We start from the raw sequence: 25297 nt of genomic DNA, 5'->3' as shown, positions 1-25297 counted from the left end.
GTGGAAAAACATAAGCAGTCTTAGATGTGCACAGCTGGTAAGAGTGTTCCTCTTTGTGTAATTACAAGAGAATCTGCAGTGCTGAATGTGAAGAAAAAGGTAAACTTTCAGGTGTTAGGGAATGCTGCTATATAGAATATGTGGTTAAAATCTGTCCTTCCAAAAAATTATGGCAAAAAAATTTGTTTATGGCCAAAAGGAAATTAGGTCAAATTTAAATTGATTTATACTGTGCACAATTAATATTTTAATAAGAAGCAAAAATTCAATGTACCACTTGAAAAATAAATTCAGATAATGATGCTCTCACTGATGTAGTAAAAAGATGGCAAAGTTGCATGTGAGAAACCCTGTGTCTAACTTGGCTCTATCAGAATCTGGGCATATATAACCTTGAAAAAGTCACTTAATTTGCCTGTGCCAGAATGTTTTTCTCTTGAAAAATGAAAGTCGAGCTAGTTGATCTCTAATGCACCTTTAAGTCTGAAATTTTGCAACAATAAATCATATGCTACTTGGTTAAAGGAAGGAAGCATGAAAGTCTGATAGCTAATAAAATACTTTGAACTAATTTGACTTATTAAACTATAGTTTTTAAATAAAACTGTTTAGTTTTAGTTAGCCTTCTAAATTTTTGCTTTTAAAAATTTTAATTAAAATAGTAAAATACAATAATGTGTCATGATAACACAAAACTATTAGACACGATGAGTAAGAGGTTAAGATATAATGAAGGAAGTATTGTTATGTAGCAAATGTAGTGTTCATACCTTGGCTGGCTTATGAAAAAAAAAATTAGTGTCAGAGAGATAGAAGAACTTCCAAATAGTTCTCTTTGTGGTGAAACATTTGTCATGTAGGATACAGGATCTGGACAATTTTTTAAATAGATTTGTTTCTGTTATCTAAAACTTGCATAAAATTTGACCACATTTAGTTGTGTTTGATTAAGCCTATTCTCAGGAAAATATTTTGATTTTTCCTCCCTTGAAAAACTTGAAACAATAACTACCTTAATACCTTTCTTGAAAGTAACTATAAGAAGTTGCATTTAAGTTGATGTCAATGGATTCTTGGTAGTAATCTTCATACCTTTGGAACTGCATACACTTTATAAAAACTCTTGAATATACTGTGTAATTTATCAGTGATTGAAATCAGACAATAAGCTAAAAAATCTTATATCTGATGTATTAGTGATTCTTTGTAGCTTTTTATACATATAGAGTACATTTTCCATGAGATAATCATCTATCCAACTATCTATTCTACCTATTATCCATCCATCCATCCATCCATCCATCCATCCATCCATCCATCCATCCATCCAGAGTATGAAGAGTTCCCAAACTACAGGAGAGGAGTAGCAAAATTTTTAAGGCATTTTTGCTAGATAAATAAACTTGTAAATAATTGTTTCAGAAGTGCTTTCCTGATTTACGACAGCAACTGAATTGAAAAGAAAGAAATGGGAGAAAGGGAGAGAGGAAGGAAAAGAGGAAGGGAAGACTCCTATTCTAAAATCAATCTTAGATTTTGGAAGATGTGAGAGAGACTGGAGGGTGAATTCTTCATTAAGGTTTGTTGAAACTGAGGCCCAGACTACACCTCGCTAATACAGACCTGAAAAATGCTATGCATCAGGTAAGGAAATTGCCCCAGAAAACAGCAAATCACAAGAATCAAATGCATTTCAAGTAACACAAGGTACCCCCATACATTAGAATACAACATTCTCAAATATTGACCATAGGTCATTGTGTTTAGGACCAAGACAAACAAAATCCAGCCAATGATTTTGTGTTGATTGGGACTTTTTTTCCTCTTTTTTTTTGTGTTTTATTTTCAGTGACTGCTTTGGATCAAGGTCAGATGTGTAATTTTCCCAATAGAGTTGCTTCCATTGTTTAAAACTTGGGTATATTTTGGGTTTCATCAAGTGTTTTTACAGGAAAGTTCTCTCTGTGTTTTTCCCTCTTGGAAAACTTCAAACAATAACTACCTTAATACTCTTAAAATTTACATCATTTTCTTACCTTTCATCACAATCCTTATTTTTGGAAACCATCCCTCATAATTGACTGATTTTTTACGCCAAATAAATTTTGGTTCACAGACTTCTTGGTTTGAGCTCTCTAATGAAATTTTGTGTAAAAAATTAAAATTCTCCTCTAAGATTAATATAAATATATATATTTGTAGCTAAGCATTCATTTATCATTCTAATGATTTTTAAAAATACATTTTTCCTTGATGCTCTGCATCAATTATTTCTTCTGCATCTTGATTATTTCATAATAAATTCTAAAATACTCACATTTTAACAATTCCCCTTAATCTAAATGCTCAAATTTATTTTAACATTTTAAGCTCTCCTTTCTTAGCATAAATACAATGTATAGAGAGAGTATATATGTATACATCTGCAAACATTTAGCTTTTGAAAATTATGGATTATATGTGTAATTAAAAAATTCTAATGTAATAGGAAAGGTTTATGGCAAGAAATAACGATGTCAGTTCCAATTGAAAATCATTAGATAAGAAATATGATGAACTGAGGTAAACTTTTCACATCTCATCCTTCAATCCCCTGTGCCCACAGCCACTCAGTCTCATGTACATGAGTCATGACTTGAAGCAGATCTGGAGATACCCTAGTTTATATCATCTATCCACCCATTCACTCATCCACCCATCCACTTATCCACCCATCCCATCGAACCCATCCATCCATCGACCCATCCACCCATGCATTGGACACCATGCTGTCATTAAGGGCACACAAGGGCACACAAGATTGTGAAGCAACTTTTTGTTTGTTAATCCTGAGGAAACATCTAGGTTAAAAAATAACCAGTATTGGGCCTCCCTGATGGCGCAAGGGGTTAAGACGCAACCTATGAAGCTGTCCACAGCCACTGTACCACAAGAGTTCGATCCTTGGCCAGGGAGCTACCCACATAGTGCAGTAAACCTTTCCTGTCTTGTCCGCTACTCCCCTCAGCAGTGTATTTCAGTTAATCTGCCTATTCTGCTCCTCACTCTGTGTCTGGTGAATCCACTCACCCCCCACACCTCTGGCCTGAACCCCAGTTCTTGTATGCATAAATAACTAAATCTTAAAAAAAAAAGAACAGAATTTCAAGCATGACTTGTGTAGATTCTGAGGAAAGCACATCAAAATGGATTTAGTTGCATAATAAACCTAAACCTCTCCTTCTACCATTCATTTAAAGTACTCCTTTTCCCCAGGACATGTATGTTATTAATCCTCTCTCAAAACACAAAAATCCCCACAAGCCCTCCTAAGATTGTATAAATTGACTATGTATACATCAAAAACTGCTTCTCACTCTCTCATTCTCTCGCTCTCTCTCTCAAAAAAAAAAAAAAGGAAATCTCTTACATCACCAATGACAATGATCACCTCAGAGAGCTCTCACATCTGCTACCTCAGAGAACTCTCAAGTCTGCAAATGTCTGCTCAGTACAGAAAATATTTGCATTATTACTGAACTTATCTTACACGAATTCCCAAATAACTTCAGTACATCACTGCTTCATAAATGCCCAGTTTTCACTAAGAATGAGAAAGCTTATGTCATCGATATGATTGAAAACACGCCTTTTGCTCTGTGTGGCATCCTGCAGTCACGTGGTAGCTCTGGAATCAAGACGTTCTAAGTGGGAGCTGCAGAGAATTCAGTTTAGTCTCCTGGCTCTGAAGTCTGCCTGCCTACATTCAATTCTGGTCCTTCAACTACCGTGTGTGTGATTTCAGGATATGTCACTTAATCTTGCTAGACTTCATTCTCCATCCGTAAAAAAAGAACAGTAATAACAATGCCCAAATCTCATAAGGTAATTTAAGAAATAAATTAAGTAGTTCATAAAAAGCTATTATGTAGTCTAGCTTCAACGTGAGTCATTGTTATTATTTTCACCTTTAAGAGAAACACTTGTGGAGTAAGGGATTTGGAACTCCATTTGTTATATTTTGGTAATGCTGTAAATTGCCATGAACAAATATTACCTATCTCATCTGCTAGTGAAATGACTCAAGCAAAGGGAGATCAAGTGACTAATTTGAGTATCTATACTAAATTAAGTAATTGAAACAAAAAAAAAATCTCCAATGCTTTCTTACTGGTGCTCTTGACACTTATAAGAGTGACACATATGAAACGAACTTAAAGCACTTCACCCACTCTGATGTTTACAAAATCAAGGTCAATATTTATCACACACCTACTGGATGTGTAGGACTGTTGTCTGGGATTAAAGTTTTGTCTCAACTTTGTAGACAGAACAAAATTAAAAGAAAGCAAGAGGGCCTCCCTGGTGGCACAAGGGGTTAAGACACAACCTATGAAGCTGTCCGCAGCCACTGCAGCATGAGTTTGATCCCTGGCCAGGAGTTACCCTCATGGCACAGCAGACCTCTCCTGACTTACCCGCTGCTTCCCTCAGCAGTGTATTTCAGTCAATCTGCCTGTTCTGTTTCCTACTCTATCTCTGGTGAATCCTCACCTCCCACACCTCTGGCCCATACCCTAGTTCTTGTATGCATAAATAAATAAAAAGAAAAAGAAAGCAAGAACTTTCACAGTTATCTCCAAAAACCAGAGAAGAGGTCAACATTACAAAGAAGTATTGATTCCTCCCATCATACTCACACAGCCCAGAGCTTTGTCCCTGAGACCATACACTATCCCATTGCATTTTTATTTAGCAAAGTTTTTTTAAAGTTCCTTATTTATTTCATCTGCATTGTTCTTTGCCTCCCAATGGTTATACAGAAGATACACACAGTTCTTGGGATCAAAGTAAAGATGATTTTACTTTGCAAATCATAGCTAGGATCTAATCAGAAGACAGCATTATAATAAATCCCATGTATTTATTGAAGCTACATCTCAGAACTCAGGATATGAAGATAGTATACCTCTTTCATAAGAATTTCATTTTTTATTAAAAGAAATGGTAACCACATTTCACATTCTTAAAAAAAAAAAACGAGTTAACTTTATAAGGCCATGAAAACAAAAAGAACCCTTTAATTAATCTATCTTCTAATCTTATGCTAAGAGATTTTAAATAAGACTTTCAAACCTGCTGTTTTCAGTAGTATAATAGGATATATGTCATTGATTTCTATAATTATGAAGAGTCCTCTTTCTCCCTAGAAAAGAGCAGCATTCCATAAATATAAAATAGCCAGATCACTCTAACAGAAATGGTCAGAAGTTCTTTGGTTATTTAAAAATTTTTTCCTTAACTCCTTTTAAAGATAAGTTTTTGGAGGGATCCCTTTTTGCTAACAACTTTCAGCATACATATCAAAATAATCTACCATATCACTTACAGATTTAAAAGCTACAAAATCTACCCCTATCCATTATGCATGTTTACTGTTACGATTCAGTTCCCCAGAGTAAGTGTCTGGACACTTTTACTGTGGCAATAGCTAATAGATCACAAGAGTTGATGTTACATTTTGATGATTGTGCCACAAATCCATGCCCCATTTACCCAGATCCAACAGAGAATCCTCAGCCCACAAAACCTGCCACATTTGTGCAAGAGTCTCCAAGTTTATTGTTTTCTATAATGATGTTCATAAATATCTGCAAAATGTTATTTATGTTTTTAAAACTCCCTTAGCAGGAGGGCTCCAGAAACAGCTAGCTTCTTATCTATTTTTGATAACTGAGCACACACAGAAAGACCCACATTAGGTCTTGACTCAGGTGCTAACTGAGAAAAGCAGGACCCTTCCTTAACTCTTTTTTTTTTTTTAAATTATATGCATCTTTATTTTTTTTTCTTTTTTTTTTAATAATAAATTTTATTGTTATATTCCCCATACAATTGCAGCCCCCCCATTCTGACCCCAATCCCTCCCCTCCCGCCCCCACCCCCCTAAAAGTGTCTCTGGTTCATAGTTTTTTGTTGATTTTGATTTTCACTTTCTTATAGTTATTCATTTTCCTGGTCCCTTATTTAAGTTTTCTAGATTCCTGCTATGAATGAGACCATCCGGTATTTTTCTTTTTCTTTTTGGCTTATTTCGCTGAGCATGATCCCTTCCAGCGCCATCCATGTTGCTGCAAATTGCATGTGTTTATCTTTTTTGAATGCTGAGTAATATTCCATGGTATATATGGACCACATCTTCTTGATCCAGTCATCTATTTTTGGGCTATGTTTATAGCAGCACTGTTTACAATAGCTAAGCTTTGGAAACAACCCAAATTCCTTAACTCTTTTGGACCTTAATTTCCATCTTTGTGAAATGAGACGATATAAGATGACATTTAAGTTCCCTCCCAAATATATAATTTTGTACATCTTCCTTTGAGATAATGATGTTTGTAAGCTCTGCAGTGTTCATGAGCACTCCCATGCCAATAATCTCATTAGATTCTCATAATTGATTTTCAGGTGGGGAAGTTATTCCTACTCATTTTTCACAAGTTAGCTGCTTTGGACATCCAGTAGGATTCAGCAGAGAGAGTAGTATCTAAGACATTTTCCAGAAAGATTTAATTTTCAAGGGTCAGAATGAGTATTTAAATAACAATGGCTGACTACTCTGTGATTCCTTATCATGACCCCTTCAAAGTTTTACTTAAAGGAGAAATCTTGAAAAAGAAAGAAAAAATGTCATGCTATCTTCTTTTGCTGAGGTAGCCCCCCATTTGAGAGAAATCCTATGTTGAATTTAGGTTGAAAATAAAATATAATTCCACTTGATATCTTTTGAATAAGGATAAGTTTCCTTCAGTTATTTGACATTTTTAAAAACAGTACTGGGGCTTAGACAAAATTAGGCTTTTATTTAATTTCTTGGAGCTCATTTTTGCAAAATATTTTTTTAAGTTGGAAATTAACAAGTAAAGTTGCTTTCAAAGAGAATAAAAAGAAGATCCTTATTTTAAAAAAGAAATATTCTGAATCTAGAGTGGAATTCTGAATTATGTCTGATGTGTTTTTCAACCCCTTTACTTCAAGAAAACACAAAAACAATTCCTTAAAAATGTCTAACACACACAGTTAATACAACAGATGTGATATTATTACATATTTGCAATAATCCTACCTTACAGGTTACGTACATTATAGGTAGGTAATGTTGGTAAGGTTGTCCCAATCAAGCTCCCAATTACTGTTCACCCCACAGGTCAGGGAATTTCCTGAATAATTGAAATCCACAGGTGATCTAGAAGACTCACTATAATCATTATATCTAACCTCTTTCTCACCTTTTACCTCATCAAAACCATTAGGAGAGGTGAGAAATAGAAATATTATGCTGTTTGTGTTTATTCACTCTCTTTCTCTCCCCCTGACCACTAACCACCTCCTCTCTCCCCTTTCCAGAAGTACAAAGAAGCAGGAAAACAGCCAAAAGATTGAGAAAGCAGTGAGGAAGGAGAAACAAGATGCCCTGATAATCTAATCAGGTAATTACCAGTTGGCTGTAAGATGTCATAAATAATTCAATCCATGTTTAAAATATTATAAAAACTTAATTTTACATTTTATCAGTCCGAATTTGTTTATAATAACAGTTTATATGGTCATTATAATCCCTAATTAAGAATCTGAAATAATACAAAGTGAAATAAGATTGGCTTTTGTCTTGATGTAGATGTTTTCTACTCTATTCTTTTCATTGACATTTCATAATTCACATATAACATATGGAAAAATTCTCAAGCAAAATACTTAACTAACTAGAAGAGCTCCCTCCCTGCCCAGACCCCCCCCCAAAAAAAAGCTAAGGATGATACATATCTAGCATTAGGATATTCTATTTATAACATCTTGCATTCTAATCTTTTGGGATATGTGCTTCTTCACTATTCAAGATCTCAAAGGCTCTCATAGTGCTAAATCATTTTCTTTTAAATCTACCTTTATCAATACAAAATGTTTGGAATGTTTTGAATATGAAGTAATTTTTAATTTCTCCTTCAAAGAAAAGGAAAACTGTACACTTTCCATCAGTTCATTAACCCCTAATCTTTGCAAAAATATGATTTATTGAATATATCTAATGAAAAGAAATTTCCATACTGTAGTATGAATATAACCATTTTGTAATGGGTATAATTTTGAAATAAGAGTAAAACACTCTGTCAGAAATGCTAGTGGGTCAATTAAGAAGAGAGAAAAAATTCATAATGCCAAATGCCATTAGACATTAAAAACCTTCAATTTCACTACCACCTCATAAATTCACAACCATTGTTCTCAAAATTAAATTAACCCTTTCTATCTCAAAAGGATTCAAAGGTCTTAAGTTGAGTGTCCAGAGTTATGTAGCATCAGATAACACCTTTAACTTTCTTTAAACATTTCTTTAATTAATAATGAAAAAAAATCTTCTCTCTCACCCTAACTTTTCAGCAGCAAGCTTAATGAATTTGAAAAATTCATTAAAAAAAGCTCTCAGTCATCTTCTTTTCTAAAGATTGCTCCCTCCATACAATTGATGTATGAGCATTTCCAATAATAACTGATAAACTTACACCCATTTTAAAAGAAACAGATGAGTCAGAAGTTTATAAATATGGTCCTCTTTCACTTAAATATAAAGCTAAATATGAAAGAGCAAGAGACTTAATTACTTTCTAACTTTTTAATAATTACTGAGACACTTTTTATTTCAGTAGAGAGATATAATTGTTGAGCTATGCTTCTTTAGGATAAAATCCAAGCAGAATCATTTGGATTTTATGCATTTTTGACATTTAACTGAAATCACAGAATAGCCAAAAAAAAAAAAAGAAGAAGAAAAGCCAAAACAAACAAACAAAAAACCTCTGGCACCGTTAAGTCTTAACAAAGAAAACCTAAAACGATATAAAACTCCTACAATGTTTCAACATCTTAGGCACCATAGTTTTCATAAAAACCTCTCATAAAAGGAATATCAATCTAATAAATTATTTAGCAAATGGATTCTACTGCTAGTTTAAAATGACTTACATTCGATTCCTCTCAAATGCCACCTTTAAGAGTCTGGATGTAGGTATTTCCTGAGGCATCACCATATACCAAAGCTGCCACATTAATTCAAGGCAACCACAACACAATGAGTAAAACAGAACATGGAACTTACCTTGCTATAAACAAATGGAAAATTGCAGGCTCTTTTCACTTTGCAGCTATAGAGCATCGTTGATTAGAAAAAAAACAAAACATCTTTCACTCCAGTGAAAGAACTGCACATTCAGACTTGGCTTTCTTTACTGAATCCTGGCAGGAGAGGCTGTGCACCTACAAAGCTAGTAACAGCCGCTTGGCAGAGTGCACTTGCTGCTCAGAACTGCAGCGACTTAGAATGAAAGTAAGAGGAACCCGTGATGTTTAAATACCGTTGCTTCACATTCACAGGATATGACTCAACTCTATCAAACCAGCAGGAGAAGTTTCCCCCCACAAAACTGTTCAATTATATAAGATACATCACATCTGGGGTCCTGAAATGTTCACAAACTGAATAATAAAACTTTTACCTGCTAAATCAAACATGCATTTTTAGTAATTAACCTCTTCTCTGTGGCATAGCCACCAATGGAAATGAGAATAATTGCATGGCAAACAGAAAAACTCTCCTGTATGTTCACTGCAGTAAATTAATTTAATGTTATTAAATGTATATGAACTTGCCAATATCTCCTTACAGAGATATAAAAAGAGAGGCACATTAAAATCACTAAAATTCCCACCAGAGTAGAAATTATATGTAAAATAAAACTCTTTTAACAGAACCAGAAGTGGCAATTCTATACAACACAATAGAATTCCCCTCACTCAGTAGAGAATGGAAATAGATCTTTGTGGTTTGTTGTCACTGATTCCCACAGAAACGCTGTCCTACGCTGTCATTACCTTGTGATGCTAGTTCTGCCTACCTCTCCAACTCAGGGTCCTCCTTTATCTGTTTTCTGAATGTTTCTAAAGGAACATGACTAATGACACAACTCCTCTAGTAAATGTGGCAATTTTCTGTACTTTCTTTATCACCCGCTACCTCTTACTTAGCTCTGAGCTGTATTAAACTTGATCAAACAGTGAATTATTATACTTGGACACCTCAATCAATTTTGCAGACTCAGAACTTTGGAGAAAAATTTACTACATGGCCAAAGACAACATGAGGAAATAAGCATGTGTCAATAAATAGCAAATAGATTGAGAGTATGTGTCAGGACAGTTCAATAGAAATATAAGGTGATATATGTAATAGAAACATATTTTCAGTGTTCACATTAAAAGGTTATGAAGAAACATGCAAAATTATTCTAATAATGTTTCCCAATGTAGTCAACACAAAAATTATTAATGAAATATTTTATTATTTTTGTACTGCTCTTAGAGATCTGATATTTATCTTACATTTATAGTACAGTTGGACTTGATAGCTACATTCAAGTGTTCAACAGTCATCTATCTTCAATGACTAGCATATTGGTCTAGAGTCTGGGGTTCATTACTAGTCTTCAGGTTGCAGTTCAAATATTCTCTCCTCAGATAGGTCTCCCTTTACCACCTACCTAAAATGACATTTGGTAACAAGTTTCTATCACATGATCCTTTTTGTTTCCTTCACAGTACATCACAGTCTCATTTGTTTACTTAATTGTGTGGCCCTGAGGGCCTCCCCTGGTGGCACAGAGGTTGAACGCTGGGCTGCGAAGCTGCTCGAAGCCTCTGCAGCACCGGTTCGATCCCCAGTCATTGGCGAGGGTCCCACATGGCACGCGGACCTCTCCTGCCGCCCACTGCTCCCCTCAGTAGTGTATTTCATCAATCTGCCTGTTCTGTTCAGTCTGCCTGTCCTGTTCCCCGCTCTGGTGAATTCTCTCACCCTCCCACACTTCTGACTGTACCCAGTGCTTGTATAAATAAATAAATAAATCTTAAAAAAAAAAATTATGTGACCCTGAATGAGAAAGTAAGAAATTGAGGCCAGGGATCTTGATGTGGTCACCCTTAGCCCCTGGCAAGAAGACCAGTACATAGTAGAATTTGATAAACATAATTTAAATAAAGACATAAAATATAGGCAATGTATTAATGTTTGGAAAATAACAGACTATTGAGAAACATGTTTTAAGACTATCTAGTACATCATAGATATGATCTATCATGTCATTGAATTTTTCGCAAATGTATTGGGTAACATTGTCCTGAATTGAAAATGTATCTTTTTCTTCATGTTAATGATCTTCAATCTAGAACATTTTTTATTTTCATATATAATATTATGTAAAATACTATATAAAACATACAATATTATATAAAACACACTGGTTTTATTTCTCTAGCAAAGATTTAGAAAGGTCCTATAGGAATACTTTGGTGTTTATGATGTGAATGTCTATTTATTAGGATATTAATTAGGATGTCTTTATCACCTATTCATAAAAGTAGGAAATGTCTATAAATGTTTCAGGGGGCATTGATTTATTTGTTTGACCAATATATGTGCCTCTTCGTCTTGATTTTTATTTGGCAAATCACCCACTTCTCCCTTCTTCTCAAGTTGGAACAGTAAGAGTCAGTCCTCCCACTTTTGCTGGAATTGGGAAAGAGGTTGTTACATTTATCAAATGTAACCTGGCATTGCTGGTTGACATATGAGATAACATACGAAAAAAGGTTGTTTGAAGATGAGAACAACCAAGAGAAAAACAAAGTCAACGACGTGAAAGGCAGATTCTGGGAAACACTACTGTGTTTCCTACATGTCACCATACATTAAATCACATCTACCCTTGGGCCTCCCCGGTGGTACAAAGAGTTAAAGTCTCAGCACTATGAAGCTACCCCTACAGCATGAGTTCAATCCTCAGCCAGGTGGCTATCCCCACATGACGCAGCAGACCTCTGTTGTCTTGACTGCTGCTTCCCTCAGCAGTGTTTTTCGGTCAACCCTGTTCTGCTCCCCACTCTGTCTCTGGTGAATCTTCTCATCTCCCCTCCTTGTTCCTGTGGGCTACACCCTAGCTCTTGTATGCCTAAATAAATAAAATAAATTTTTAAAAAATCACATCAGTCCTTTGATGAAGTGATAGATATACTAGAACACTCACTGAAGAACTGTTCCAGTGAGAAACTGAAAACTTTGTAATGGGTCACAGATATCAGAAGAGTTAAATAAATAATAGGTAAGCCATAGTAACAATATTATGTAACTATAAAAAGAATTAGGTTTTCGAGGTGCACTGACATCCAAGTCTCCCTAAAAGATATTAAATTGAAATAACGTGCTGTAGAAAGGCATAATATCCCAGTTATGGGTGCATGAACTTTAATATGCAAATAAATATCAAAGGACCCAGATGACAGCAAAGCCTTCATGGTCAAGTGGTTATGTCTTGGAGAAACTTAAAATGACAGTGTTATGGGGGACAAAGAGATTCAATATTTTTGCTCAGATTACTACCTATTGCATACCTCTTAAAAATTAAAATAAACTCATATATTCTTTGGGCAATTTGAGAAGAGACTTACTTCTTAGGATAATAAAATTTGGTATTTTATATCTACATATTTATTACATTATTCTCACTCTAACTGGATTACTGTTTTTGTTATTTTTATCCAACCCATTCTATCCATATTTTTTTCTTTCTATGTATTTTCTGATACATAGAAATCAGAAATCAGAAATCAGTCTGGGTAGAGAACATGCCAAGATATGCCAACAGTGCCAATGAGTGCAAAAAGTTGGAAACAGACTGTGAGCCATATTAGAATCTCCAATGCACCTTATAACATTGCATGGTCTTTGATTTTTTTTTTTCCTTGACATTCTCTCTTTCATTGACTTGGTTGCTTGTTTTTATTGACACTTTGGTTTTTCTTATTACACAGGTTGTTTCTAATTTATTGTTAAAATGCTCTAATTCTTTTATATGTGTGAGGATAGCTTTAAAGATGGATACTGAGGAATGGAATTAAAGGGTCTCTATAGTTTTGCCTTTATTAGATATTGCCAACTTGCATCCCAACATAGCCTATTTACAATTCAACCAGCAACATATAGGAGTTTTTGTCATATTTAATTCTTGCAGGAAATCTCTATAACAGATTATTTCAGAGTCTTGATATTCTGACATTTTTGCCATTTGTTTGTGACTAGAATAGAACCTACATGCTTTAATTTGAGTTTCCCTGTCTACTCTTGTGGTTGAACATCTTACATCATAAAAACACAGCTTGGATTTATTCAGCTGTCAATATAGGAACAGACAAATATTTCTAATAATGTTTTATATTAGCTCAGTTTGTCTTGAATCAGAGCAAATAAAATTATTATCAGTTCACTGAAAACGTCTCATTTCTGAATCGGACACAATTACCTTCCAAACTGACATAAAATTTGAACTTCTTGTTCTTTTGGCTTGGTCTAGTCCTCAAAGATCTTCACTTTATCTTAGCTTTGCTCAAACCACCTCAGATTTTTGTGTTACCTAAGATTCCACAGTATTCTCTTCTTAAATTGGACAGCTAAGATGCTGAGAATGATGCAGGAATCAGGGTCCTTGTGAGTGTTAACATAGTTAATCAGACTTGGTATCGATACAATGCTGAAAAATGGATGAATTTGTTAGGTAGTGTGTACGGCTCTATTTTTTTTTAATGGGCATTTTAACAGTGTATATTCTTTATTTTTTTCTTTTTCTTTTTTTATTTTAACATTTATCATTTTTTACATTTTTTAATGTATGGCTATATTTTTTCTCATAGCTCCCTTATCCTAGTAACTTAAACTTTCAATGGTGCCTGCTGACTTTTGCCTTCCATTCTCCTTGCTTCCACTTAAATTCTTAATATTATGCCAAATTTGCTTCAGATTTTCTGGAAGGAATAAAATATGACTTATACAATCAGGGCCCATAGATGCTCCTGCCAATCTGTATCATTCTTTCTCTCCAAAGGTAAACATTCTCCAGGGTTATCTTTTATGGGCCTCCAACATTATTTTATGCTTATATTAAATATGTGTCTATCCACAAACAAGATATTGATTTATAAAAATGAATTTTTTTAAAGATTTATTTATTTTTATACAAGAACTGGGGTACAGGCCAGAGGCTCAGGAGGGTGAGAGGATTCTCCATAGACAGAGTAGGAAACAGAACAGGCAGATTGACCGAAGTAAACTGCTGAGGGGAGCAGAGGGCACAACTGGAGAGGTCTGCCGCACCATGTGGGTTTCTCCCTGGACGGCTGGGAATCAAACCCGTGCTGCAGAGGCTGCGGACAGCTTCACAGTGCTGCTTTTCAACCTGCTGTACCACCAGGGAGGTCCCAAGTGTAGTATATATTTAAATATTTTTTTGATTTTATCTTCTTTGGATTTACATGTAGTTCTTCACGATGTATTCTTTTTACATGCTGTATAACATTCCAATTCGTGTATCCATTCTCCCATTGACACACATTTGGGTAGTTTCTAATTTACTGTTAAAATGTTCTAATTCTTACATGTATGGAAGAATAGCTTTAAAGATGGATACCCAGGGATGGAATTAAAGGGTCTACATGGTTTTCCCTTTATTAGATGTTACCAACCCACATCCCAACCTAATTAGACTATTTAGAATGCAACCAGAAATATATGAGAGTTTTTGTCCCTTGATTATTGCGGGAAGTTTCTACAATGTTGATATTTCAGAGTCTTGGTAGAAATTCTGACCTTTTTTTGCCATTTGTTTATGATTAGAATAGAATCTAGATGCTTTAATTTGAGTTTCACTGTTTACTATGTGGTTGAGCATCTTACATCATCATCGTCATTACCATCATTGGCCTTTTTGTAGTTTTTGTGTAGTTTTTTCCTTATTTATTTTCACTAAGTTTTATATAGCACAATTCTCCTTTTTCAATAATTATATGAGTCACAGTACCATGTGTGGTTTGTATTATAATTGCTATTTGTTTATTATTTTGCAATTTATGGTTTATTATTAAAAGTTTACCTTCTGCAATTATTAATATTTCACAAGTCTAAACTATGGGTGAAAATTAAGTCATTATTCCTGAAGCATCCCCAACAATATTGTCAGATTGAATATTTAAAGTGAAACTGAAAATTCCTATTTTCTTTTTTTTAAGATTTATTTATTTATGCATACAAGAGCTGGGATATAGGCCAGAGATGCAGGGGGTGAGAGGATCCACTAGAGACAGAGTGGGGAACAGAACAGGCAGACTGACTGAAATACACTGCTGAGGGGAGCAGCAGACAATATAGGAGAGGTCTGCCTCGCCATGTGGGTTTCTCCCTGGCTGGCCGGGGATCGAACTCGTGCTGTAGAGGCTGTGGATTGCTTCATAGTGCAGTGCTTAACCCCTTGCACTACCAGGGAGGCCTGAAAACCCCTATTTTCAATGAACAGTCCACTTCATCATTTATTGAAGACCTGCTCTGTGCCTCACAATCAAGAAATATACAGTCTAATTGAGTAAAAATGTTGTAAGCAGATTATGATAATGGCAACCATGATGAGGATGATGAAGATAATGATGAAATGGAGGAGTGACTATATGCCAGAGACTGTGTTATCTCATTAATTAATTTAATAATAGTCTAAATAATATGGAGTAAATGTTATTGTAAGGTATATGTGTGTGTATATAAATACACATAAATAACATGCTTTGAGGGGCCTCCCTGGTGGCGCAAGGCATTAAGCACAGCACTGTGAAGCTGTCCACAACCTCTGCAGCATAAATTTGATCCCTGGACCGGCCAGGGAGCTACCCACATGGCACAGCAGACCTCTCCTGTCTTGCCTACTGACTGCTCCCTTCAGCAGTATATCAGTCAGTCTGCCTGTTCTGTTCCCCACTCTGTCTCTGGTGAATCATCTCACCCCCCACACCTCTGACCTGCACCCCAGTTCTCATATGCATAAATAAATAAATCTTTAAAAAAATTGGGCCTCCCCGGTGGCACAGCAGTTGAGTGCTGGGTTGTGAAGATGCCCGCAGCCTCTGCAATGCCGGTTCGTTCACCGGCTGCTCCCCGGCCAGCGGAGGAGGATCCCACATGGTGCGCAGACCTCTCCTGCCGCCCGCTGCTCCCCTCAGCAGTGTATTTCGTTGGTCTGCCTGTTCTGTTCCCCCTCTGGTGAATTCTCTCACCCTACCGCACTTCTGACTGTACCCAGTGTTTGTATAAATAAATAAATAAATAAATCTTTAAAAAAAAAAACACTTTCTTTAAAAAAATAAATAAACAAATAAATAAATAACATGCTTTGAAAACAGAGAGATTATGTTATTACTTTCAAGATATAAAGTGGTCAAACTTGAGCCAGTATGGACCTGTGAGAGACAGCAAGACCTAGCACTGACATTTGTATTTCTCAACCAGATAGGTTTTCCCAAGCATATCATTTAGAAATTAATTATGATTTACTTAGAAAATTCATAAAAGTTAAGGGACAGCTATTCCTTTGAAAATAATGCTTCTTTAGGAGACACGTTGGTTTTTACAATGATCACATGACATTTTCTCCATTCATTAGAGACAGAGATTTCTCTTTTAAGTCAATAGTTCTTAGGAATTGTAACAAATGGCAGTTACTTTCTACATCAGATTATTAATAATTTATAACATTGAAGTAACAAGTAAAGAAACCGCATGGTAAATACTTTCGTAAACAAAGCATTCAAATTTACCTCTTTTATAAATATAGATGTTCACATTTGTTTGTTTCTCTTGGTATAGGTAATATCGATAGCCTCCAAAAGTACAGAATACTACCCAGGAGAAAGAATGCTCTTGAGCTAGAAATACAGAAGGGCGGTCAGCAGTATTATGCATTTCCTGAGGAAAGATTAAGGGTATCCACTTCCTTGAAGCTATGAACTTTACACTTCAGTCTTCATGACACTGTAACCCTCTAAGACTTACAAACTACACTGTATTTTCAGGACTTGGGGTGATAGTGAATGAGTCTGGAAATGAGAAAATAAATCTGATAATTTAACTTTGAAATAAAAATGCAGTAGGTCAGAAGATAAAAAAAGGAACTTCAATTGTTAGAACGACACAATCAATTATCTAGCAGCATATATATATATATGTATATATATATATATATACCTTATATATTATCTAGAGGTAATGAAAACATGTCATGGACCTAGTGGGGACCATGTGAACTGAACAAAGGGCAGGGTTCTTCTGCCTCTTATAGGAGGAACAGTCTCTACTCATCTGCAGAGAACTGATACAGTGCAGAAAGCATCTATGAAGACAAAATCTCCAAATTTTTCATGAGTGGTTAGAAATCTGGGTGGTTATGTGAACACTCCTGATTTTTAAATCAGAGCCTCTATATAGTATAAAGATACAAACAAAAGTGTTGAACACCAGGGCCTCCCTGGTGGCACAAGGGGTTAAGATACAACCTATGAAGCTATCCACAGCTTCTGCAGCACAAGTTCCATCCCCCGGCTGGCCAGGGAGCAACCCACATGGTGCAGCAGACCTCTCATGTCTCGCCTGCTGCTCCGCTCAGCAGTGTACTTCAGTCAATCTGCCTGTCCTCCTGCCCACTCTGTCTCTGGTGAATCCTCTCACCCCCCACACCTCTGACCTGCACCCCAGCTCTTGTATGCGTAAATAAATAAATTTTTTTAAAAAAAGTTTTCAACACCAGATGTACCTGTACCCCAGGGACAGTGTCGGATGCTTAGGCATAACAACCTGATTGAATGTACTGGCTCTACCGATAGACATAGTCCAGACAGAGAGCAGTATAAGCAGCCTCACCAGCAGGCTTAGGCAGTGGGCATTCAAACACTGAGAGGGTGCTCTGGGCTGGTAGCAAGTCCTTCTGGTTGCATATCTGCCTCTCTAATTCCATTAAATTCATGAGTCTGAGAAAAACTGTCCTTCTGCGTCCACGTTTACCAAAATACTTTCTCTTTAGAATTTAGTATCCTGTCTGCATGCCTGCAGAAGAACTTGCTGGAAAATTGAGGAAAAACTCAGCAGGTCTGTCTCTCATTATAAATTAATAGATCAACAGCTTGTTGAGGCATGTAGCCTGCCTATAAGCCCAAAATGGACAGCATGAGGGAGAACATGAGCCACTAGACCCCAGCAGTTTCACTTCTTGTTGTAAAAGAAAACATTGGCATTCTGATGCTGTACATTAGTCGTATGAGGTTTGTTAATATGAGCCCAGTTCTGAGGGACAGATGGTCTCTGGAACTGCTGACAACTGTGGTTTCTGGGCCCACAAGGCTTTGGGCCAGACCACAGATAGTGGCAATTTCCTAAAACAAGTCCATCCTCCATGGCCTCTTAGGAGTTTTAGCAATTTATCTTATAGCCTCAATTACCTTCACTCTGCTCTGTTGGCCACCCCCTTCAAAGGATCTCTATCTGCTTCTGTGAAAATCCAGAAATGACCTGGATGTCTGAACTGAAGAATTAAAGCGTCCCCATAGAAAGGAACAGGAAGCTCACAGAAATTGAAATATGTGTTTGTAATCATTGGCGCTAGGAGACACAGTGTTACATGCTCGCCATATACCATCCCATTAAATCCTCAGAAACTGAAGCACACTACTTTCAGCAGTTGTTCAAATTTGCAAGGAGGAAACCGAGGCTTAAGGAGGTTAAGTAATGTGACTGCATCTACACAGCCAGCAAGTGTTGGGGTTGGGATTAGGTCTTCACACTCCAACACCACAGTGTTGTCTGCATACTAACATATTTTTGAAACACCCCACATACATTTTGTACTTATTATATGCTAGGCATTGATCTAATTATTTTACCAATCTAACTAATTTATTCCTCATAATAACCTTATGAAATGGGCACTAAAATATCCCTTATCTGATAAGGAAACCAAGGCAACAAGAAGCTAAGTAACTTGTCCAAGATTATACAGCTAGTGGGCAGTATGGGTAGGGTTGAAGCCCTGGCAGTCAGACAGCAGAGTGCACGCTCTCAGACTCTGGGCTATTCACAATATTGCCTAGAAAGAATTGAAGAAGAGCCCCATTTTAAATGTTCATTTCAGTTTTACTGTAAGAATGATTTTCAGGAGGATGGTTAAAAACATAAAGAAATCTCTTAATACAACATGTCTCTTTATTATGAAAACTATGTTTCTTTTGTATTTAAGAACTACAGAGCAAGTAACTGCCATAAAAACTACAGACCTGGATATAATTGCTCTTAGAAGATGCATCCAAGGAAGAAGATGCATTTAAGTCTGCATCTCTTTTCCTCATTATTACAGAGAGAGTGAATGAAATGAATGCTTTTCAATTCTGGATTTATAAATCCTGGGAGGTAATGATAGGAATACTTTTGAGAAATCTAAGATGAAGCAGAGTTTAATTCAAAGGTCATTTTTCTTAGAAACTGAGCAAGTTTGATTTCAGAATTAGTGCATTGAAAGTAAAGAAATCGATGTGGACGCCTCCAACTTTAAACCAAACTTTCTGTTAAACTTAAAATGGAACTTTCAGATCCATAATTTGGCTACTTTTATTAAGAACAATACTTTGGAATTGATTTGGTAAAAATATCACCTTCTGACTCATATTGTAAATGTGCAGGAAACTTTTCTATTTAAATAACGAGAAAAGGCTTTTACAGGTTTCTTACCACTTAGAGAATCCAAATTAAAAGCTCTCAACTACGGTCTATCCCAAATTCAGATTTAAGTGCTGGATCTGTTTGGCTCCCCAAGGGTCTCTGTTGTTTATTGAGTTCATTCCCTCTTTCCGGGCACCAGTAACTTTCTACTGTTCTAGCTCCACCTGCCTCTGAACACACAAGGGCAATACCTATAATCTTTTCTTTTTCCTTTTTTTTAAAAAAAAAAAAAAAAACTCAGTCTTTTTTTTTTAAGATTTATTTATTTATTTATACAAGCGCTGGGTACAGTCAGAAGCGCAGGAGGGTGAGAGAATTCACCAGAGTCAGAGCGGAGAGCAGAGCAGGCAGACTGACAAAATACACTGTTGAGAGGAGCAGCAGGCACGGTAGGAGAGGTCTGCACGTCATGTGGGACCCTCTCCCAGTGGCTGGGGATCGAACCGGCGCTGCGGAGGCTGCAGGCAGCTTCACAACCCAGCGTTCAACTGCTGCGCCTCCGGGGAGGCCCTGTAATCTTTTCTTTCTATGAGTCCACTACACTCCCCAAACAGTCCAGCCATATTTGCTTAACACAATTTATACCACTTGATCATCAAGACATCGCTTACTCCCCTAGGAACACTGCTTTCCTAGCCTTAGACCTCACAGAAATCCCAGCACAGCTTCTGAGAAGTGACTCAGATTCCCTTTATTTTCATCTTCACTCCTCTGTTTTGACTTTCCCATGCTGATCCTATTCCTCCTCTCCATATCATAAAGTGGTTTTAGAATTTTATTTTTATTTTTTTATTTGTATATATTTTACATTATTCTTCCTTTTCATACAATGCATGCTTTCTCCTGTTAGGTGTAGTCCCCATAAGATTCCCACCACCAATTCACCTGTGCACCGTTGCCACAGTCCTTTGTTCTCTTCCCATGCCTGTTTTGATGCCACTCCCCACATCCCACAGAATGTCTCTGATTTATAGTTGCCTGTTAATGTTGTTTTTTGATTTATTATAATTATTTTTTCCTGATCCCTTATTTGTTTCTCTTACATTCCTCCTCTAAGTGAAACCACCTGATATTTTTCTTTTTCTTTTTGGCTTATTTCATTGAGCACAATCCCTTCCATTTCTACCCATATTGCTATGAATGGCATGAGTTTATCTTTTTTGATTGCTGAGTAATATTTCATTGTGTATATATACCATATCTTCTTGATACAGCCATCTATTTTTGGGCATTTGGGTTGTTTCCATATCTTACCTATGTAAATAGTGCTGCAATAAACATAGGGATACAGGTATCCTTTTGAATTAATGGTTTTGTGTCCTTTGGGTAGATTCCTAGGAGTAGAATTGCTGGTTCATATGGAAGCTCCATTTTTAGTAGCTTTCCACACAGCTTTCCATAGTGGTTGGACCAGTTTGCATTCCCACCAGCAGTGTAGGAGAGTTCCTTTTTCACCACATCCTTGCCAATATTTGCTTTTGACTTAAAAAAAAAAAAAGAAACAGGTTTTAGAGATTTTTAAACTTTGAGGCCATATTGAATGGTAGGTAAAAGAGTAGGCTTTGGAATCTGACGACTTGGTCACAAATTCTCTCTCTGCCAGTTCAAGTCCAGATGTGTGCTGTTATCATACTTATTACTTTCATATTTTTAATTTTGAATTAACTTTGAGATAAAAATGAAAATAACAAACTTTGTCAATAAAAATTGACACTATAATCTTTATTTTCATCAATGCCTCAATTTTTGAAAAATTACATGCTAATTTTGTTAGCAAACCTATCAACAATCACATTTTCTACACTGTCCTGATGAATTTCTCTTTTCCTTTTATCTCTTTTCCTTATTTCTCCTCTCTTTTAATTGCTACTATTCCAGAGTCATCAGTCATTAGTCCTCTACACTCTTGCCATAGTGCAGGGGTCCCAAACTTAATGAGGCAGACATGGCTTTCAGTGATCATGCACATATGGGAATGGCACACACCACTGTTCTTCTCTGCCCAGTGTGGTCAGATTTTCTAATATTCAAAGAATATGTAAAATATTTAAGTTAAAAAAATATTGCCATAATGTGTTGGCTGTCTAGATTCAGTTTGAGAATTCCAGGCTAGGACATCTGCTCATTTTATTGCATAGAATAATCTTAACAGGTCCTGGGTACTAATCACCAGCCTATGCAGATAGTGTCCACATCTCCATCACTGTTTCCACATCTCCATCATGAAGCCAGAGCTCTCTCCTGATTGTAATCTGTGTCCATGTACAAACATTAATAAGGTCATTGATCCCTCTGCACTGGCACTGGGAAATAAAAAATGACCAAGACACATAGTTAGCCCCTGCTAACTTTAGAGTCTCTCAATTAGTCAGTCCTTCTATCAGAAGGAGTTTACAGTCTATCAATCAAATTACTTCCTAGATAACTCTACCTGGCAATGTCTATGGCATATCAAACTGGACTTGTTTGATATTCATCACTCCCACTCCATTCCATACCCCTCTTCCAACCCTACTTTCCTTTCTTTAGTGCCTTCTTCCTAACAACAAACAAAAAAAATGCATTTCTTATCCTCAGTAAACAGTAAAAAACTCCTGATTTTAGAAAGGGCATTAGGAAAGAAGAATACAGAGTGGAATTATACTTTTCTTTATTAAGGATTGAAAAAATATATAAAGCAACATCTTCTAGAACTGTTTAGTGAGAGGAAGACCTTCTAAGACCAAATCCTTTCTGTTAAACAACTGGGCTTATAGTCTTGTGGATATTATCTCAAGGTATCTGATAGGGATCCTAGAGTAGGGAAAGACTTATATTGAGGATATTTGTGGTTGTGGATTCAGAGAAAATGCAAAAGTTATTAAAGGAACTGTTCTGATAGAGCAACCGCCAATTAGACTGGAAAAGTTAAGGACAGTACAGTGAAAAGTGGACTTTGGACCCCTAACATTCTATGGAAAGTAAATGGCAGAAAAGACTATTTACTGCAAATGAATTGTTTTTCAAATGGAAGATAAGGACTAACTCAGAGGGCAGAACAGGATCCTAGAGTGTAGAATCAAGAACTGGAAAGTACAAATCCCCAGAGTAGGACTATAGCCAAATGAAGAAATGGGAAGAATGGACCTGGCTGGATTTCATGATTGCTATGAGTCAATGATTGCTATGTACCTCGCACTTTTCCCTCTTTTAAGTGGGTGAGTGTGCAGAAGTACACCTATGCCTCTCATGCCATCAAAAGCAAAATACATGCTACTGAATAAAAGAAAATATTTCCATGCCATATATTTGATAATGGAATGATATCTAGATTGATAAAGCACTCAACAACTCGACAAAGAGAAAATAAATAACACAATCAAAAAATGGGCAGAAAAGCTAAATAAAACACACAGAGGGACAAAAGGACATGAAAAAAATGCTCACTATTACTTATCACGAGGGAAATGTGAAGCAAATCCACACTAAGATACCACGTCACAACGAGAAACAAGTCTTGGTGAAAATGTGGAGAAAAAGAAACACTTGTATATTGTTGATGGGAATATAGACTGGTCCAAACCCTATAGAAAATAGTATAGAAGTTTCTCAAAATATTAAAAATAAATCTATGATATGATCCAGCATTTCCACTATAAGGTTTCTACTAGAAGAACACAAAAACATTAATTTGAAGGGATATATGCACTCCAATGTTCATTGCAGGACTATTTACAATGGCCAGCTTATACCCTATGTTCCGAATGACACATAAACAGATTAAGAATATGTGGTATATATACACAATGGAATACTACTCAGCTATAAAAAGAGATGAACTCTTGTCATTCATGGCAAGGTGCATGAAGGGGGTTTATGTTAAGAGAGCAAGTCAAAAGAAGAAAGACAAATACCAGATGATGTCATTTATATATGGAATAGAGAGAAACAAAACAAAGGGTCAGACAAAACCAAATCAATAATAAACCCTAGAAATATAACTGTAGAGTTGATGTGGAGGGGCCATGGTGGACTATGGATGCCTTGGTGGTGAGTGTAGCGTGGTACCATATACCTGAAGGGTGTGATCCTGTACATCAAAATCATATATAGTGTTACAATCCAATTTTACCTGAATACACACACAAACACACACACACATACATACATACATATGCAAAAAAAAAAAAGGGAAAATTGTGTGCTAGAGAGGATTGGGAAAGTGGAGAGATCTTGGTCAAATGACACAAAGTTTCACTTGTACAGGGTCAATAAGTTCTGGGAATCTAATGACTATAGCTAATAATGCTATAGTTATACACCTGAAAGTTGTTATATACCTGAAATTTGCTAAGAAAGTAGATCTTAAGTATACACACACAAATATTCTCACCACACACAAAAAATAACTATGTGGAGTAATAGATATATTAATTGGCTTCACTGTGATAATCATCTCTCAATGTGTATGGCTGCCAAAACATATTGTATACCATAAAAATAGTTCTTGTGAATTATACCTCAATAAAACTAGGGGAGAGGGAATAAAGCTGGGCATAGAGGCACAAATAAACTTATATGTTTAATTTATAATTCTTCAGATTTAAAAGCTAAACCCAAAGAAACACACTGAAGGAGCTTAATCTTGACTTGGACCTTACATGATAAGATACTAAATTTTGAATGAATTTTCAGATTGGGAAGAGGATGAGCATGTTTTCTTGTGAAGAGGATGCGTTGTAGCTATATGGTACATTAAAGAAAATTTTATTTTCCAAAAAATCTCCTCCATTATACATGCTCGCCTCACAATGTGACATTGACAATCCTTCCATCAAGAGATGAGGGGAGACTTCTTCCCCTTGTATCTGGACAGGACTGTGACTATAGTAAAAGTGGATGATATACAACTTCTGAGGTTCGGCACAAAGCTAGTACAACATTGATCTTGTTCTCTTCCTGTCCTGCTTTTAGAATCCTGTCACCATATCAAAAGGAATCTCATAGAGAGGCTCACATGAGGAAAATCTAGGACTAGAGTCCCAGCTGAGCTCCCAATGACCAGCATCATATTTTCAAGTGTTTGAATAAATGATCTTGAAAGTGGATATTCTAGTCCCTAATTGAGAAGCTGCCTGGATCAGAGACAATCCAACTCTGCCAGGCCCTGCCAAAATTATATGTTGAACAAAATAAATGATGGATACTATCTTAAGCCCCTTAAGCTTCGGTGTCAATGGGCTATGCAGCAATAACTAGAGCCTCATTTTATTGCTTTTCTTATTTGCTATCTTCATTTTTCCTCATGAATTTTCTAGAACATAATGCTGATCAAATCATGTTCTAGACCAATTTTTCCTCCCCATAGGATTTCTGCCACAAAATTGCAATTACCTTGAGATTGTGAATGATTTCCTAACTTAATAGTTACATTAAACATTTATGTAATAAATTGATTATCAAAATATTTTGTTCCTGGGACTTTCATCAGATCTGTAATGGAGTCTTCACACATAACATGCAAATTGTGGAATTAAGCTACTCCATTAACAATACTATTGATTTTCCTTCAATGAATCTAAGCGAAGAACATTAAGGAATTAACTTACTTCCAATTGTAAAGTAGTCTGTACTTATAAATTAAGAGACATCTTT

The 25297-nt window shown here is 36.1% G+C and overlaps 1 protein-coding gene across 16 annotated transcripts in view; it reads right to left on the bottom strand.

The window, feature by feature from the left end:
- Positions 1-25297, bottom strand: part of MCTP1 (multiple C2 and transmembrane domain containing 1) — a gene marked incomplete at both ends in the record, with an annotated part of 477275 nt that overhangs the window by 315228 nt on the left and 136750 nt on the right. For 12 of the 16 annotated variants that reach the window (XM_084233967.1, XM_084233969.1, XM_084233968.1 and 9 more), the window contains one exon: positions 9134-9190. The exons of the other annotated variants lie outside the window; for them this stretch is intronic. In XM_084233967.1, coding sequence (XP_084090093.1) covers positions 9134-9190 — 57 coding nt within the window. Of the gene's footprint in view, positions 1-9133; positions 9191-25297 lie in introns of those variants that run through there. 16 annotated transcript variants of the gene reach the window in all.

Source organism: Talpa europaea (genome assembly GCF_964194135.1).
Source record: "Talpa europaea genome assembly, chromosome: 5".
Taxonomy (NCBI): Eukaryota; Metazoa; Chordata; class Mammalia; order Eulipotyphla; family Talpidae; genus Talpa; species Talpa europaea.
Note: the sequence above shows the minus strand (reverse complement) of the source record. Positions and strands in the feature narration are given on the sequence as shown.